Source organism: Mobula hypostoma, chromosome 14, assembly GCF_963921235.1.
Source record: "Mobula hypostoma chromosome 14, sMobHyp1.1, whole genome shotgun sequence".
Taxonomy (NCBI): Eukaryota; Metazoa; Chordata; class Chondrichthyes; order Myliobatiformes; family Myliobatidae; genus Mobula; species Mobula hypostoma.
Window position 1 is genome coordinate 51,707,152 of NC_086110.1, and position 18,974 is coordinate 51,726,125.

Here is an 18,974-nt window from a genome sequence, read left to right on the forward strand (position 1 = left end):
CCCGAGAAACCCCAACCACAAACTCTTCCGGCTGCTACCATTGGGGAAACAGTACCGCAGCATAAAAGCAGGGACCAACAGGCTCTGGGACAGCTTCTTCCACCAGGCCATCAGATTGATTAATTCATTCTGATACAATTGTACTTCTATGTTATATTGACTGTCTTGTTGTACATGCTATTTATTGCACAATTAGACGGAGACGTAATGTAAAGATTTTTACTCCTCATGTATAGGAAGGAGGTAAGTAATAAAGTCAATTCAATTTACCACTTTAATTCATAGTAAAGTTTTACAAACTGCGAAGTAAGGAAAAGTTATTTCTATTCACTGGCACCCAAGAAATTTACTTGCAACTAAAAAAGTAAAAGCTAATTATTTTTTAATGATACTGACTTTTTGCTAATAACAATGGAATTACCTTTTTTGTAAAATGAATTCATTTATTTGTGTCTTTAAACTCTGATTTACAGCAATCGTATAGTGCATGTATAAAGGAACATTGAAGACTTCTCTTAATTGTAAAATTAAGAATTAAGAAGCAACAAGATAGAAGTAAATGTCAAGTAATTCTTCAGATAGCATATCACAATATATCTGGTGAATACACATGCCCTTACACTTCCACCCTCACCACCATTCAGGGCCCCAGACAGTCCTTCCAGGTGAGGCGACACTTCACCTGTGAGTCGGCTGGGGCGATATACTGCGTCTGGTGCTCCCGATGTGACCTTCTATATATTGGCAAGACCCGACGCAGACTGGGAGACCGTTTCGCTGAACACCTACGCTCTGTCTGCCGGAGAAAGCAGGAACTGCCAGTGGCCACACATTTTAATTCCACATCCCATTCCCATTCTGATATGTCTATCCACGGCCTCCTCACTGCCAAGATGAAGCCACACTCAGGCTGGAGGAACAACACCTTATATTTCGTCTGGGTAGCCTCCAACCTGATGGCATGAACACTGACTTCACTAACTTCCGTTAATGCCCCACCTCCCCCTCGTACCCATAAGACCATAAGACGAAGGAGCAGAAGTCGGCCATTTGGCCCATCGAGTCTGCTCCACCATTTTATCATGAGCTGATCCATTCTCCCATTTAGTCCCACTCCCCCGCCTTCTCACCATAACTTTTGATGCCTTGTCTACTCAGATACCTATCAATCTCTGCCTTAAATACACCCAATGACTTGGCCTCCACTGCCACCCGTGGCAACAAATTCCATAGATTCACCACCTTCTAGCTAAAAACATTTCTTTGCATCTCTGTTCTGAATGGGCACCCTTCAATCCTTAAGTCATGCCCTCTCGTACTGGACTCCCCCATCATGGGAAGCAACTTTGCCATATCCACTCTGTCCATGCCTTTCAACATTTGAAATGTTTCTATGAGGTCCTCCCTCATTCTTCTAAACTGCAAGGAATACAGTCCAAGAGCGAACAAACGTTCCTCATATGTTAACCCTCTCATTCCCGGAATCATTCTAGTGAGTCTTCTCTGTACCCTCTCCAACATCAGCACATCCTTTCTTAAATAAGGAGACCAAAACTGCCCACAGTACCCCAAGTGAGGTTTCACCGGCGCCTTATAGAGCCCCAACATCACGTTATTTATTTATTTTATATATATATAAAATATATTTTTCTCTCTCTTCTTTTTCTCCCTCTGTCTCTCTCACTATACTCCTTGCCCATCCTCTGGGCTTCCCTCTTCCCCCTTTCTTTCTCCCTAGGCCTCCCGTCCCATGATCCTCTCATATCCCTTTTGCCTATCACCTGTCCAGCTCTTGGCTCCATCCTTCCCCCTCCTGTCTTCTCCTATCATTTCGGATCTCCCCCTCCCCCTCCCACTTTCAAATCTCTTTCTAGCTCTTCTTTCAGTTAGCCCTGACGAAGGGTTTCGGCCCAAAACGTCGACTGTACCTTTTCCTATAGATGCTGCCTAGCCTGCTGCGTTCACCAGCAACTTTCATGTGTGTTGCTTAAAAAGAAGGAATGTCCAGTTTAATTTTTTTTTAAACTTAAAACTTAAAAAAAATTACCAAAACATGAGTGATTTCAATAATTGACTAATGTTAGTTTGTGTACCAGTTGTACAATCAGAATCCAGACAGTAAGCAATTTATAAAGAATTTATTTGTTTAAACTCTATTGCTATTTTAGTATTTTAATTCAGTAAAGAAATTTTAATATAAATTATTCTATGAGTATCATTTTTGAAACATTGTAATTAACATAAGTACTAGCAATAATTCTTTTTCCATGAGAGGACACTGTTTGAAGTTGGTGCATAATATCTTCTATTGCCAGTGAATATCCAAATGCCTGTCAAGGGCTTATTACCAAAATAAAGGTTAATAATATATGGGAAAAACTTTCACATAGTTAAAACTGAATTGGTTTTGCTCCTTTACCGTATTTCTTCATATATTTCAAGAGGGTCAGGTCAGAGATAATTTTGCGTCATAAAGTTAGATATTATTTGCTATTTTTCATAAAGAATGTCAACATGTGTTCACAAAGTTCTTGCTCGACTGTTCAAAACAAAATGTTGTTGCCAGATCCAATAAAACAACGTCAGGCCTGTCTCTAAATTTTCACATTATTCATCATGAGTTTGTTTGATGTGTTTTTTCTGTCTGTGTTGGCTTCTGTGTGGCCCAAAGAACACCATCAAACAACACAGAAACAGGCCCTTCAGCCCACTATAGCCATGCCACCAAAAAGTATCCAATTATACAAATCAAATATACAATGACTAGATGCAATTATGCATGGAAAGAAGCTGCAGAAGATCGTGAACACGGTGCAGCACATCACACAAACCAATCTTCCGTCCTTGGACTCACTTTACACCGCACGCTGTCGGAGCAGTTCTGCCAGGATAATCAAAGACACGACCCACCCAGCCAACACACTTTTCGTCCCTCTTCCATCTGGGAGAAGGCTCAGGAGCTTGAAGACTCGTACGGCCAGATTTGGGAACGGCTTCTTTCTAACTGTGATAAGACTGCTGAACGGATCCTGACCCGGATCTGGGCCGTACCCTCCAAATATCCGGACCTGCCTCTTGGTTGTTTTGCACTACCTTACTTTCCATCTTTCTATTTTCTATTTATGATTTATAATTTCAATTTTTAATATTTACTAATTTTTACTATTTTTAATATTTAATATTTGTAATCCAGGGAGCGGGAAGCAGAGAATCAAATATCACTGTGACGATTGTACGTTCTAGTATCAATTGTTTGGCGACTATAAAGTGTAAAGTATAAAATGAAAAATTGTTATTGCAAAGTTTTCTTAGAATTACCGGCTTGTGTAAAATTAGGACAACATTAAGCCTTAGATCATATAAATACACTCATTGACAACTTCATTAGTAGGTACACCTGTACAAATGCAAGTATTTAATCAGCCAATCATGTGGCAGCAATTCAATGCCTGAATGCATGCAGGTCAAGAGTTTCATTTGTTGCTCAAAACAAACATTAGAATGAGGAAGAGGTGAGATTGCAGTGACTTTGACCATGGAATGCTTGTTGGTGCCAGACAGGGTGGTTTAATGACATTTTTATACACAACAGTCTCTGGAGTTTATAGAGGTGCAAAAAACAAAAAAACATCAGTGAACGGCTGTTTTGTGGGCAAAAATGCCTTGTTACTGAGAGTGGTCAGAGGAGAATGGCCAGACTAATTGAAGCTGACAGGAAAGTAACAATCACTCTGACAGCCACACATTTGCAACAGTTGTGTGCAGAAGAGCATCTCTGAATGCACAATATATCGAACCTTGAAGTGGATAGGCTACAACAGCAAAAGACCATGAACGTAGAATCAGTGGCCACTTTACTAGATACAGGACATACTGAGTGCATGTACATTTTAGGTCATATATATACAAAAGGCATCAGAGTGTTTTAATTGCAGGGGTTCCTGCCTGGCATTCTCGTACCCCTTGCTTAATGGTATTGGTCCATGGCATAAAAAAGGTTGGGAACCCCTGCTAAATTGCATAGTGAACAATTTTATAGCAATACTTCTTGTACTTTGTGTAATAGTAATTGGCATAACAGTGAGTGATTATTATGAAAAAATGGGTTTTAGTTTTAAACCAACAGACTAACTATATGTTGTAGGATAAACAGATGATGTGGATAAACTTGTAGTTTATCATTTGATAAGTCAAGATTTGTGATTTTGTTTTGGGGCAAATTTGCAAAACTTCTGGTCAAATTAATAATGATTAAGTACTTCTTACAATGGTCAAAAACACATTATTATACCAAATATGTTGTAGTAGAATCCAGAACAGAAAATACTGCATTTAGTTTATGGGTTTATCTCAGATATTTTCCAGATTCAACATCCTGCAAACCAGTAAGAATTGTTGTGTGTGCAGAGAGTGAGATAAGAATGTTAAAAGTTGACAAAGAAACATACCCCTTCAGTTTTCTTTAATTGACTGTATCATATGCCAACTTGTGAAAAGACATATACTCTTAAGAGGTAACAATGCATCTTATTAATCAATATTAAGGAAGTAAAAGAACAAACTAATTTACTACTTGAAATGTCAGAAACAGTATGTTCATTGTAGTTGACATTAAAGTGTGATTACTAATTTTGTAAGTATACTGGCCCTGCATTCACCTCTTTATTATTTCCAAATAAACCAATTGAAAAGGTCAAGGAATTTGCTCATTGGTAAAATTTACAATGGATAGTGTAGTTAGAAAATCTGTAGAATAAAGTTTGATACTTACACTATTCATTGTAAACTTCACTATTCATTGTAAATCCAGTCCTTGACAATTTTCAGTCGGTTCATTTGAAAATGATCAACGGGCAAGTACTGTCTCAGTACACTTACAAAATAAGTAAAACTTAACAAATCAGAGGTATAAAATTTGATGTGTGTGTGTGTTTTATATATGTATATGTGCCTAAGACTTTTGCATAGTACTGTACATAATTAAACGATGTCATGGTGAGTGTAGAAGTGGATATGGAGTGCCCAGTCCAAATGAAAATCAGTTGCCATGTGACAAGACTCTAGTCTAGGAGTGTTGTTTTCAATTATCTTAATGGAGACAGAACAAAGTAATCTCTGAAGAAATTTAGATATCGCAGTAAGTAATGGAATGAAATACAGTATATACCACACAGGAGGTGCAAGGTGCAGGAGGGCAGCAGTGTAGCATAGTGCTTAGTGTAACACTTTACAACACCAGCTATAAGACTGAAGTTCAGTTCCAGCTGAGGAGTTTGTATGCATGGGTTTGCTCCAGTTTCCTCCCACATTCCAAAGACAGGTTGTGCTTGAGCCTACTTGGGGAAAGGCTATCTTAGATTAGGAGTTATGTAATAAAACAGATTTTATTAGTTTAACAAAAGGAACCCTTAGGAGGCAGTGATCTTAATATGATTAAACTGATACCGCAGTTTGAGAGGAAGAAACATAAGTCACGTGTATCAGTATCGCAATGGAATAAAGAGAATTTCAGAGGCATGGGAGAGGAGCTTGCCCTCGTGGATTGGAGGGGGATACAGCAGGGATGAAAGTGGAAAAGAGTTGGATGAAGTTTTTGTGAATAGTTCACAAGGCGCAGGATAGATATGTCCCACAGAAGTTGTTCTCAAATGGCAGGGCTAGGCAACCATGGCTGACAAGGGAGGTTAAGGACTGAATAAAAGTCAAGGAAAGACCAAATAAGGTAGCAAATGTGAGTGGGAAGTTGGATGATTGGGAAGCTTTTAAAATCCAAGAAAAGGGCAACTAAAAAAGCTATAAGAAGGGAAACGAAGAAAAATGAGGGCAAACTAGCTGATAATATAAAGCAGGATACTAAAAGATTTTTCAGTTGCATAAAGAATAAAAGGGAGGCGAGACCACTGGAAAATGATGCTGGTGAGGTAGTATTGGGGGACAAGGAAATGGCAGATGAATTTTATGGGTACTTTGGATTCTGTCTTCACTGTGGAAGACACTAGCAGTATGCCAGAGGTCCATGAGCGTCAGGGAGCAGGAGTGAGTGCCATTGCTATTGCAAAGGCAAAAGTGCTAGGCAAACTGAAAGGTCTTAAGGTGGATAAGTCACTTGGGTCAGTTGGACTACATCCCAGAGTCCTGAAAGAGGTTGCAGAAGAGATAGCAGATGCATTGCTCATGATCTTTCAAGAATCATTGATTCTAGCGTTGTCCCAGAGAGATGGAAAATTGTAATGTCACTCCACTGTTTAAGAAGGGAGGAAGACAAAAGAGAGGAAACATGGGCCAGTTAGCCAGTTTCCCACTTGGGAAAGTGTTGGAGACCATTATTAAGGACGATGTTTCAGGGTACTTGGAGACAGATGATTAAATAAGTCAACGTCAGCATGATTTCTGTAAAGGGAAATGTTGCCTGAAAAATCTGTTAGAATTCTTCAAGGAAGTAACAAGCAGGGTAAACAAAGGAGAGGCAGTGGATGTCATTTACTTGATAAGATGCCACATATGAGGCTGCTTCACAAGATAAAATCCTATAGGGTTACAGGAAATATACTGGCATGGATAGCAGAATGGCTGACAGGCAGGAGGCAGTAAGTGGTAATAAAGGGGCCTTTTCTGATTGGCTGCCAGTGACTAGTGGTGTTCCTCAGGGGTCAGTATTGGGACCGCTATTTTTCACATTGTTCCTCAGTGACTTAGATAGTAGCATTGATGGCTTTGTGGCAAAGCTTGCAGATGATATGGCAATAGGTGGAGGGGTAGGTAGTGCTGAGGAAACAATGCGAATTGGAAGAATGGGCAAAAATGTGGTAGATGTAATACAGTGTTGGGGAAATATAAGATAATACATTTTGGTAAAAGGAACAAAAGTGCAGACTATTATCTAAATGGGGAGAAGGTTCAAACATCAGAGCTGCAGAGGGACTTGGGAGTCTTCGCGCAAGACTCACAGAAGGTTAATTTAAAGGTTGAGTCTGTGGTAAAAAAGGCAAATGCAATGTTGGCATTTATTTCAAGGGGAATAGAATATAAAAACAAGGAGATAATGCTGAGCCTCGACAAGACCACTAGTCAGGCCACACTTGGGTTATTGTTAACAGTTTTGGGCCCCTTATCTCAGAAAGGATGTATTGTCATTTGATTTAGAGTCCAGAAGAGGTTTATGAGGATGAATATGGGAATGAAGGGTTAACTCAGAGGAGCAATTGGTGGTTTTGGGCCTGTACTCACTAGAATTCAGAAGAATGTGGGGGGGGGGGGATCTCTTTGAGACCTACCGAATGTTGAAAGGACTAGATGATGTGGATGTGGAGAGGATGTTTCCTCTGGCGGGGGTATCCAGAACTAAAGGGCACAGCCTCAAAATTGCGGGGTGACCTTTTAGAACAGAAATAAGGAGGAATTTATTTTAGCCAAAGAATGGTGTATCTGTGGAATGCCCTGTCACAGCCTGCAGTGGAGGCTAAGTCCATGGGTATATTTAAAGCAGGAGTTGATAGATTCCTCATTGGTCAGGGCATCAAGCGATATGGTGAGAGGACAGGTGTATGGGGTTGAGTAGGATCTGGGATCAGCTATGTTGAAATGGCAGAATGAACTTGATGGGCTGAATGGCCTTATTCTGCTCCTATGTTTTGTGGATAAATGTGTTAGGGTTGGTAAGTTGTGGGCATGCTGTGTTTTTCATGCTTGCAAGTTGTTCCAAGCACGTTCTTGACTCAAATAACCAATTTCACTATATGTTTTGATGTAAATATGACAGATAAAGCTTATTTATTTACTTATTTATAGATCCAGCATGGTAACAGGCCCTTCTGGCCCAATAAGTTGTGCCGCCCAATTACACCCAATTAACCTACTGACCCGTACGTATTTAGAATGTGGGAGGAAACCGGAGCACGCGGAGGAAACCCACAGAGTCATGGAGAGAATGTATAAACTCTTTACCGACAGCGGCAGGAATTGAACCCAGGTTACTGGCGTTACACTAAGTGCTATGCTACCATGCCGCCCCTCAGAATATTTATTCTACTAATCTTTGAATCTTTAATCCACTAAGCCCCTCCAGCCTGCTCGCCCATTCAATAAAGTCATGATGGATCTACGCTGGTCTTGCTATCTGTGTCAGTTCCTCATAGCCCTCAATTCCTCCATCTTTCACACACTTATCCACTTCTACCTTAAATATTGACCTGTCCTGCAGCATTCTCTGGAACAGTGAATTACCTTATGAGGGAAGTGTCCCGTGCAGTGGAATTATCTATCTGTACTTGCTGCACCAGAGTGAAGCTGTACCTGGGTGTGTAACTCCTGTTAACAGTTTTAAGATAGTGCAGTAAACAGTCTCTTAGGAAATAAATTGAGTAGGATACCCTGATTCCTTAAATGGTTGAACAGCTTGTAATAAACTATAAGCATGGTCCAAAGCTTTTGTTGTTCCAAATTTATGTGATTTAGAGTTCATAGAATTGGATCTGATAATGACATCTGTGTTCGATGACCAGAGTATGATATGTAATCCTTCAAAGATTTTGCTGTTCATGAATTAAATTAGAATTCATATGTGATCTGTATGCAGATTAATAACTTGAAATCCTAATTGTGCTTTTAGTTTAATGAACTTATAATATTGTTTTTCAGGTGGATATATTTGAATGACCAATCACTTTGTATCCCAACAAGCTCTTCATTTGTGTATGGTGCTGTGCCCATTGGTGCGAGTATTTATGTTATTGGAGATCTGGACACAGGTGAGTGAGTATTTCCTGGTTAGATATTTGGATAGAGTCACATAGAAAAAAGTATAAAATATTTTTATGCAGTAACATACTGTTTAACAGAGACTGCAGGCTCCCCTCCAAGTCTCACACCATCTTAAGAATGAAGTATATTGCTATGGTATGCTTTACCATCACTTGGTCTAAGTCCAAGCAGCAGTTCAATTTGCAGTTCACTACCATCTTCTGATTGACAGTTCTAAATAGTTTTAATTTAGAGATACAACACAGTAACAGCCTCTTCCGACCCAGTGAGCCCATGTCACTCAATTACATCCATGTGGCCAATTAACCCCTGGACTGTGGGAGGAAATTGGAGCACCCAGAAGGAACCCACACAGTCACAGGGAGAATGTACAAACTCCTTACAGAGAGCAGCAGAATGAATCTGTGTCATTGGTGCTGTAATAGTATTGTGCTAAATGCTGCATTAACATGGCAGCCCCAAAGCCAACAGGTGTGAGCCTTTGGTGTGGCATGGTAGCATCTCACTTCCTCAGATACTGAAAATGAATTAACAAAAAAGTTTCTGATATCTTTAACTTGATTGTTGTTTTTGGAAAACATTTGCTGCAGTGTGAAGCCAGTAAGCTGTAGCTGAAAAGGCAACATTTGACATCTTTTCTCCATTACTTCTAGGCACACAATATGACTTCGTCAGAGAATTTCGCAGAAGTACAGGAACCTGGCATCATACCAAACCGTTACTCCCTTCAGATCTCCGCCGAACAGGTTGCGCAGCACTACGTATTGCAAATTGCAAGCTTTTCAAACTACAGTTACAGCAAGGTCTTTTCCGTATACGCATTCCCTCTGTAGGACCGAATGGATCATAATACAAATAGCAAGAGGGAACTCCATTTAAGAACAAAAACATATATCATATAATAGGGGATAATCTTGCTAAATCCTTGTTACAAGTTGGTAACGATTCTGCAAGGGCAAAGCATTGGTGCACACTTTCATGTGATCCAGGGTAGTTGTCCTTGATTATCTTTATTCTCTGAAAGCTCTGTCATGGTATTCCTAACTCAGTAGAAATAAAGCTAATAAGACATTAACAAATGGCAAAACCAAAACTTTAGCTTTCTGAAGTAAGGCTTAATCTTCAGCATTATAATATAACACCTGAAATAAAATGAATATGAGAAGGAGGTAACAGCTTGAAAAATATAAAGATGATGTGGAATTCTGAATGTAGACATTTACTCAATGAGAATGAATTCTGTTTTCATGTAAATGTGCTAATTCAAACAATGTAAGTCAGTTTCGAATTTTCACCATTTTGAAGAATAGTTCTAAAAGCTGTTTTAATTATTAACTTCTCTAGCTCAGGATAATAACAGCAAAAAGAAAATTAACTCCAATACCAGCATCCATCTTATATGGGTTATAGGACCCTAACAATCAAGGACTGGTGAAGAAACTGATGATGAGTAGTTAGAATAGGCAACAGAAACTTTATTTCTGAGGAGAATAGGAATTAAATTGAAGTGCTTTAGAATAGCTCTGTCATGGAGGGGGGTATGGTTGCTACCATTACACCAATGACTTACTCTTGCAATTTAGTTCAGTAAATGATATTAAAATGAATACTGGGTCAAGAGGAGACAGTTGCAACAGTCTTTCAAAGCTTGAAACTGCTTCCTGAAGTTGAAATAGTTTACATTTGTTATTTGAACAAAATTTTCTTCTTTCAACTTCCTGTTCAAAAGTAATGTTGTACATGTAATGTTATGCTTTCTATTTCCATTTATTACTTGAGTTTAAACTAAAGTATGAAAGATACCGCTAAAGGGAGGAATTGCAAAGTACCATCACAGCTCATTTATTGGCTCATGATTGTACATTACACATTTTACCTCTATTTCAAAATTGTACTTACCCATTTTAATTCATGTTTTAAATGTACACAACGAACTATGGAATAATTCTGTCCACTACAAATATGGGAAAGTTAATGTTAATCCATTTGGATATCTGAAATGGAAACAAAATGCTGGAAACATTCAGCAGGTCAGGTAGCATCGGTGGAGTGAGGATGAGAGTTAACATTTCAGACCTTGGACTGTTCCTCAGGACCGGGATAGACCTGAAAATGTCTTGGATGCTAAGACGGTTGAGTAGAACAAGGGAAATACCTCTGATAAACTGAGACCAAATGAGTAAAGGTGATAGTTAGAGGTAGGTTATGCTTATTTTTCAGAATTATAAATGTTAATACCGGGGCAGTGGGACGTACCCAGCAAGCCAGGCTGGACTAGTATAGAGACAAAAACTGAGCTAAAATTACAGATGTGATGACAGACTAAAGAGTGAGTTTCCTAAAGTTGGAGAATTTTATATGGAGTCTGGAAAGCAAGTTATTATTCCTGAAGCTTGCATTAAGTCTCATTATAGTAGTGTAGGAGGCCACTGGCAGTTCAGAGTGGAAATGGGATGCAGTATTAAGATGGTGGGCAATGAAAATGTGGGTCACTCTTGTGGACTGCACACAGGTGCTTAGCAAAGCAATCACCCTATATGTTTGGTTTTTACTAATGTGGAAGAGACCTTACTGAGAACACTAAATACAGTCCACTAAATAGAAAGAAGTTCAAATGAATTGCTGCTACACCTGGAATGACTGTTTGGATGGTGGGAAGAAAACAAGTACAATAACAGTTGAATATCGTGTCGCATGGGTCAATTCTGTAGGGATGAAAGAGTAGGACAGGGTATCGTAAAAGTAGCGGTCCCTTGGAAATACTGAGAGGGGATTATGTACCTGGCGGTGGAACCTTGCTGGAACTGGCAGAAGCTGAAGAATGATCAATTCAACATGGAGGTTAGAGACTGATGAGATGGAAGTTAAGGACCAAGGGACACAAGGTCTGTGGAATCTGTTCTTGTGCTGCTCGGGAGGAGAGGTGTTGGGAGCAGAGGTATGAAAAATAGATGAGATACAGTCAAGGACTTTGTTCTCAATGCTAAATAGGAAACCCTGATTTGTGAAGGAAGAAGACACATAGGAATACCTATGCATAAAGTTTCATTAGAAAAAAGGCAAAGGAGACTGAACAACTGACAGAGTGAGGTAGAGTCTTTACAGGATGCAGGTTGGGAGGGAGCATCTGCAAGACTGTGTGGCTTTGTAATGGACAATTATGGGTAACCTATCCACATTAATGGAGACAAAGATATAGAAAGTGAAGGAAAGACTCAGAGATGTACCATGTAGTGGTGAAAATGGTGGAAATTGGTCATCAAAGTGGAGAAAACTTTGGGTTTTGAATGAGTGTATGAAGCAGCACCATTGCAGTCATCAAAGTATGCAGACCCGCCAATTGATTCATTTTCATTGTAGATGTACAATTCCTCTACATCTTCATTCATATCAAGTGGGCCTGAGAGTTTTTTTTTGCTTCTTCTTGAACAAAGACTCAACCAGTTCTTCCTGCTCATATTGAACAATTTTTCCAACTCAACTCACTCTCTCCAGGTCAAAGTGTAACTCTGACTCTAGCATACGCCCAAGTTATACTTGTCTTTATGTGAAATGTAGAACAAAGTTTCTTTCAGTCCAGCGTGAGTCAATTCTTTCTACAGTGCATTGATAATTTGTTTTGCGTTTATATTCTTGTATTAATCAGAACAAGATTTTGTTACTTTTGCTACTAAATTCAACCTAACTCTTGCCTCCATATGGTTCATCTCTGCCTCTCTATCTCCATCTCAGGGGTAGGCTAATTACGAACATCCATGACAAACTCACAGTGGTCTTGACTATATATCTTGTAAGGACTCTATTTCACCTCTTCCACTCCCATCATCCACACATATAAATGAACTTTCCTGGTAAAGCGTCAATTCACTTGAACTCCAAAGCTTGTGTTTTACATTTAGTGTACATGGTTAGGTCTCCTCAGCATTAGAGAAACCAAGCCTAGAATAGGCAATTGCCTTTTAGATCACCATTGTTCAGTTCACAAGAGGTGACTCTTGAATCTAATTGCTAGCCACTTGCTCCATCCATTCCCACTCTGAACTTGCTGTCTGTGGCCTCCTGTACTAAAACAAAGACCAATTCAGTCTTCCACATGGGCACGTTTGAGGTTTCCAAAATTAATATTGAATTCTCTAACATTATGAAATTCATCATTTCTGCTTGTCATCCACCTGTGATTTTTCTCTATACAGATTTAGCCTGGCTTACCTCCATACCCTGTAGCCTTGCTATTAGCAACAATTGACACAAAGAAGCATTAACTGCCATTGACTGGATAGAGTGAGCCAAATGAGTGACAGAGGAGCTTCCATCCCTCCCCTACCTTTCCAAGAATTGAAAATGCTTTCTGTCCTTCACAGTTCTAACACGGGGTCTCGGTCTTGAAACGGTTTGTTTTAATACTCTATCTGTAATTATGTATACAGTTCTTTTGATCTTGTCATATCATTCTCTGCATCAAATTTATTCACTTCCCCTGCTTTTTGCTGTCATCTCTTCCCTCTTTATTATAAACAGAAGATTTTCTGCAGTGTGAGGATCACTGAATAAAAGTTGTGGTGCTAACAATAATTAATTTGCAACTTACCTGACCACACTACATAATGAAATTGCTGGAAATGCTCAGCAGGTCAGGCAACACCCACAGAGAGACATTTCAGGTTGATGATCTTACGTCAGGAATGGAAAAATTAGAAATAAAATATTTCCAGTATTTTCTGTTTCAGCTTCAGATTTCCAGCACTTACAGTATTTTGCTGCTGGAATGATGGAATTATGTTCAACTTGTATGACTTCAACTTTATCTGCACAAGTCACAAGTTTTTAATGTTTTACTAATGATTTGATCAATCAAAGTTCACATTGTAGAGCTTTTGGTGATGGTACAGTTATTCCAGCTGGAATAATAATGTGTAAAATGGTGTAAAATACTGGGACCACTGACTTCTTTTGTTAATATTTTGTTTTATCACTTTGGGTTGGGTCCAACTGCACAAAATTGCATTGGATACTAGGAAGAAAATGTCACTTTGGTTTTGGACCATATTATCAAGATATTCATTCATATCTTCAAGATGAAAAGCAAGAGATTTGATAGTTCCAAATGTCTTATGCACACTATTCATATTATATCCCAAGCTGAAAAGTACAATATATCACAGTTTTAGGTGTTGCTTCTCTCAAGAATTGCAACTGTGTTCCTGGAGCCTTCTTGCATTTTGGCTAAAACAAAAGCTGAGACATGATTTGTGTGAGCTGAGCCAATAAGTGAGAAAGTTAATTAATCAAAGAAAGACTTGCAATTAACCTGGCCTTTCACATCTATGCCTGTAATAAAAGTATTTGTGAGCTGAATACAGTCAGTTAAGCTTCATGAATTAAATTTTAAACTTGACAAATTTATCTTCCCATGTATCTGTGATAGAGTTTGAAATCTCTGGAGTAATTGCTTTGGCTTTTTAGGTGGTCACACGAGATGGGAAACTTATTTTAGATCAGGCAACCTCATTTCCTACAGTAAAGCATGACATTCCATTATTGCAATATGTAATAAGGGTTACCCAGTTTATTGATTATATAAAGACTAATGTAGAATAAATAACTTTGCTTTCATGGCTTCTTTTAAATTGGTGTTTAACTAAACATTTGTGGGAATGCTGTCCCCTCCAAGATGATTATTCAGCTGCTGCTTCAGATGATCTTATCAAATTCAAAGGTCAGATTATAGTTATTTCTTAGTTGAAATTTTTAGTTCAAATTAATACTTCCAATTTAATAAACTACTGACCATTTGCAGTGGCTTGCCATGGCATTGCGTCACAGTGACCATATTGCAACAAGGCTCAGTACGTATGGGTCAATGAGGAGATAAGTTGAATTTTTTTTTCTTCGTCCTCTTGTCTAAATTAAATTCATTGGATGTATCCAAAACTTGGAAGACTTGAGCCTAACTGCTATACACAGTCATTGCAGATATGGTATATAACAGCTGACTTCAAAAGCAGTGGAAGAGGATTAAAAGGATCCAAGTATTCATAGATAATTAAATATAGCCTCTGTAGTATATAAAATGTTAATATGTAGTGATGGTTAAGTATATAACCTACAGAAGCTGCTTATTACAGTTTATGATGTCCTTGAATCTTTTTAAGTTTGTTACTCAATCCAGTCCAAGGTTTTGAATATTTATCTATTTTGAAGTATACTTTATAAAGAAATGATATCTTTCATTAAGGAGTCCCTTTTCAATTACCTTGTATGTTAGCACTGAGTTTGTTTGTAAATGAATTGCTTGTCAAAAGTAAATAGTTGAAATGTACAATCCTGAAGCCTAACTAAAAGTAGGATCTGTTTTGGAATTTACTTTCTGTTGGCAGACATTTAACAGATGGAATAAATCACTGAGCACTGCCAGGTTAACTACTTCCAGTCCAGCAGTCCAAAGGTTATTTTATGTAACACACAAGATTCTTACTGACTCTTCCACTCTTAGCATATATAAATAAAAAAAATAAGCATTGTATCATGTCATCGTCAGACTAACTGCTGTCTTGCAACATTCTTGATGGCAATAGGAACACAGTACAAAACAGGAAAAAGTAGTTGACTGGTATGTTTGCCCATATCAAATTTCAGGGCTGCACTTTCCATTGAATTATTTCGGTCAGCGGAGTAGTATCAATGAGTAATGGACACAATTCCCTGGATTATTCAACAGATTTCTTCAAGTTCTTCAATTTTCAAAGTTATGAATGTATGATCCTTTTGCCTGTTTGTTTGATAACTTTAGCCAAATTGTTTTATTCAGTGCCAAAATAGGGGAAATTAATAAAATGGATGGAAAGAAGATTGCTTCTTTGGAAAGACTTGGTTGATGATGAGATGTTACTGTTGAACTGGCATACAATGCATTATGCATAACAAGCATTTGATACTGCTCTTTCAGACTGATTAAAACTTATCTATCTTGTCAGTGTAGTACTGAGATATTAATGGATCACATTGGCTCAACTATGCTGAGGAAATGCAGAATAAATATTTTTTGATTAACAAAAGCTTAACTCTCCAATTAACTCAAAAACCAAGCTTTCTTCATGCAAACACAAGGAAATCTGCAGATGCTGGGATTTCAAGCAACACATAAAAAATTCTGGTGAACGCAGCAGGCCAGGCAGCATCTATAGGAAGAGGTACAGTTGACATTTCAGGCCGAAACCCTGATGTGTAGTCATCTCTGAACTATTGAAGGCTAAGAACATAATTATTAGAACAAGTTTGTAAGTGATATTTGACTTTATGAAAGTATTTTTCTATGGAAAGCAGAACATTGTGGTTATTAAAGAAATTATATTTGCAGTTCTGGACATTCTAAGAGTTAAATTGTTGAAGTTCATTGAAATCCTTAGGACCATAGATATTTTGTTCAGTAGTCCTCTGTGAAGGCTAAACAAATTAAAATTACTTTTCCAGTATTTTTGAAAACTGCTGTTTTTATTTTAATGTTGCTTGGGATTAATCTCAAAACGCTTTTCTTGTAAATGAAATGAATCAAGTCCCAAAATAATGAGCTGCTTTCTCATCAGGCAGATTGTAGAGTAAAACTGTAATTTAGTTGATAGCAGAATTTTCTGAGTCAGAAGTTTCATCGTGCAACACTGCCTTAAAGAAGTTGAGTGGAAATATCTAGATTGAGATTTCAGCACAGTTTACTTGGATTGCTGCACTGTCAGAAAGCTTGTGAAAAGTTAAGAGCAGAATTAGGCCATTTGACACATCGAGTCTGCTCCAACATTTGGTCATGGTTGATTCTCCTGCCTTCTCCCCAAAACCTTTGAAGCCTCACTAAGCAAGAATCTGTTACTCCCCACTTTAACATACTCAATGAATTGGCTTGCACAGCAATCTTTGGCAATGAATTCCATAGAGTGATTCCCCTCTGGCTGAAGAAATTTCTGTTCTACTCTGAGGCTGTGCCCTCTAGTCCTAGAGATCCCCACAATTGGAAACATCCTCTCTAAATGTACTCTATCTATATCTTGGTTAAACTGAGGCTTTTCAATCCTCACGGATACACTTAAAAGATCCAATTGTACTATATCAACAAGGAGCAGGTGCTGGCTACTGTTTAATCCTTTGTCAAAATCACCTGGAAAAACAGATATTCAATCCATTCTCTTACTAGTGATTGGACAGTGCTGAATGTTGTTCAGGAATGATACTTTATTGGCTGTAAGGAAACTTGGGGCATTCTAAAGTGGCTTGAAATGCAAGTCGTCTGCAGTTTTTGACACTTTAACCTTAGTTTGTGATTTCAAGATCGAAATACAGCTTAAGATGCCTTGAGAAAAAGCTGGTGCATCAATATATTGTCACTGTTATAAGAAATTAACCCTAGCAGTTTGATTTAATTGGCAGCCAGATTTTTATTAAAGTTATTCCAGGACACAATTGGAAATTGCTATTTGCAATAAGATGGCACAATCTTCCCTTAAATCAAAACGATCCTGTGAACAGGACACCTGAGGCAGTTAGCATTCACATTTCAGTAAGCAAGGGAAATCGGTAAGGCCCTCTTTTCCCACCCCCACCCTGCCCCACCAATCCCTGCAAATGAAATCTGTGTATGATTAGTTGAAGGTAGGATTCAGTTTGGTAGCATTATACGTTTGAACGAACAGCCTGACTCAGAGTGTGTACAGGAAGTTTAAATTTTTGTTGCACTTGAAATACATATCATATATAGACTTGGTGATGTTATACCCAAATGTTCATAATTGTGGAGTTGGGAAGTACTCCTGACTCTTGCAACCTGTCCATGAAGATGTCCATGGTTTGTTAGTACTACTGTCAGTGAATAATTCATTACAAATGGTCTTAAATGAAGAAGCTCTAATCCAAAAACAATTTGATAATTTCAGGATTGTCAAGATGAAAATCTGTATGCACAATGGTGAAATTTTATTTGGGCCAAAAACACTAAACCGCATTTGTCTCACATTGTGCAAATTAATTTTCTCTGAATTGTCATTAGATACATATAAAGTTTGTGCAATTTACAGTAGTTGTGAAGATTTAATTTAAAAATTTACTCTATCTCAATCACTGAATTGAGTACCTTCCACTTACTCTCTTACGTGGCCCTACCACATCAAATCAGATGTATTCCTGAAATCTTGTTATTAACATTAAACAAAATACTAAAGTTGGCCATTCATACTATTAAAATTATATTCTGCTAATTTCCAAGCAAAAACGTACAATCCAGTTGATTTTGTTAAATAGTTTCAAATTTTGGAGGTAGCTGGGTTGTCTGATAGTTCACCCACTATTGCGATAACTTACAAGTTATCTCAATAAATGCACTCAATTCCAACAAAAGCCATGAGATATCTTGCACCAGCCAATTATATAATCTTCCCCTTCAATAAATACTTGTGTTACATCCTATCATCATTAGATTTGCTTCATCATTGGAATTTTCCATTTATGTTACTTTAAATTTCAAATCATTAGTGTTCCAAATTTTGGGGGGAAAATGTAATTAATTTGTTGTGGAACAAACATGTACTGTAATGGATTTGCTTGCAATAGAATGTATCTGGTTTAATGATATAGCTGATCTTTGTATGACTTGTACAACTTCACCCCAAGTTGTTTTTTTTCTTTAATATAACATTCCATATGTAGCTGCCAGATTTTACCATCTTAGGTCTCTTGTTAATAGTGTTATGGAATATATTTTGCAATTTTAAGTAGTATGTGCTACATCTGAGATTAGGACCACATAACAGGAAAATTCCTGCACTCTTAATTCCACAACCTTTTCAAACTTCTCTGTGGCAGTGATTTATAGTTATTCTTCAGGTAAAGCATATGTGGACTTAACATGCAGTGGTATCTTTGTTGTATCAAATACTGCAGTATTAGTGTTTATGTGAAACCTAATGCTTATGAACACACTCTGGATTCAGCTGAGGTGCATTACATCTGAGGTATGTGCATTTATCTGTGTACCACCATCCCTGCTTATCAGAAGCAATAATTAAATGCACATGGGAATGTCTCTCCCATTGTACCCACGTAATTTTATTCTCATTTTTTTGAACTGCATGTTTATTTGCAAATTCGAATGAGGATTGTCTAGCTGCATTATTTAAAATAAAATGCATCATAAAAAGCACTAATTTTAAATCCTATATATAAGTTTAATGTGT

At 37.9% G+C, this 18,974-nt stretch overlaps 1 protein-coding gene across 2 annotated transcripts in view; it reads left to right on the forward strand.

The window, feature by feature from the left end:
• Positions 1-18,567, forward strand: part of gan (gigaxonin) — a 134,819-nt gene extending 116,252 nt beyond the window's left edge. For both annotated transcript variants that reach the window (XM_063067129.1, XM_063067130.1), the window contains 2 exons: positions 8,638-8,747; positions 9,414-18,567. In XM_063067129.1, coding sequence (XP_062923199.1) covers positions 8,638-8,747; positions 9,414-9,610 — 307 coding nt within the window. In that variant the 3' untranslated portion in view covers positions 9,611-18,567. The remainder of the gene's footprint in view (positions 1-8,637; positions 8,748-9,413) is intronic.
• Positions 18,568-18,974: the final 407 nt, after the last annotated feature.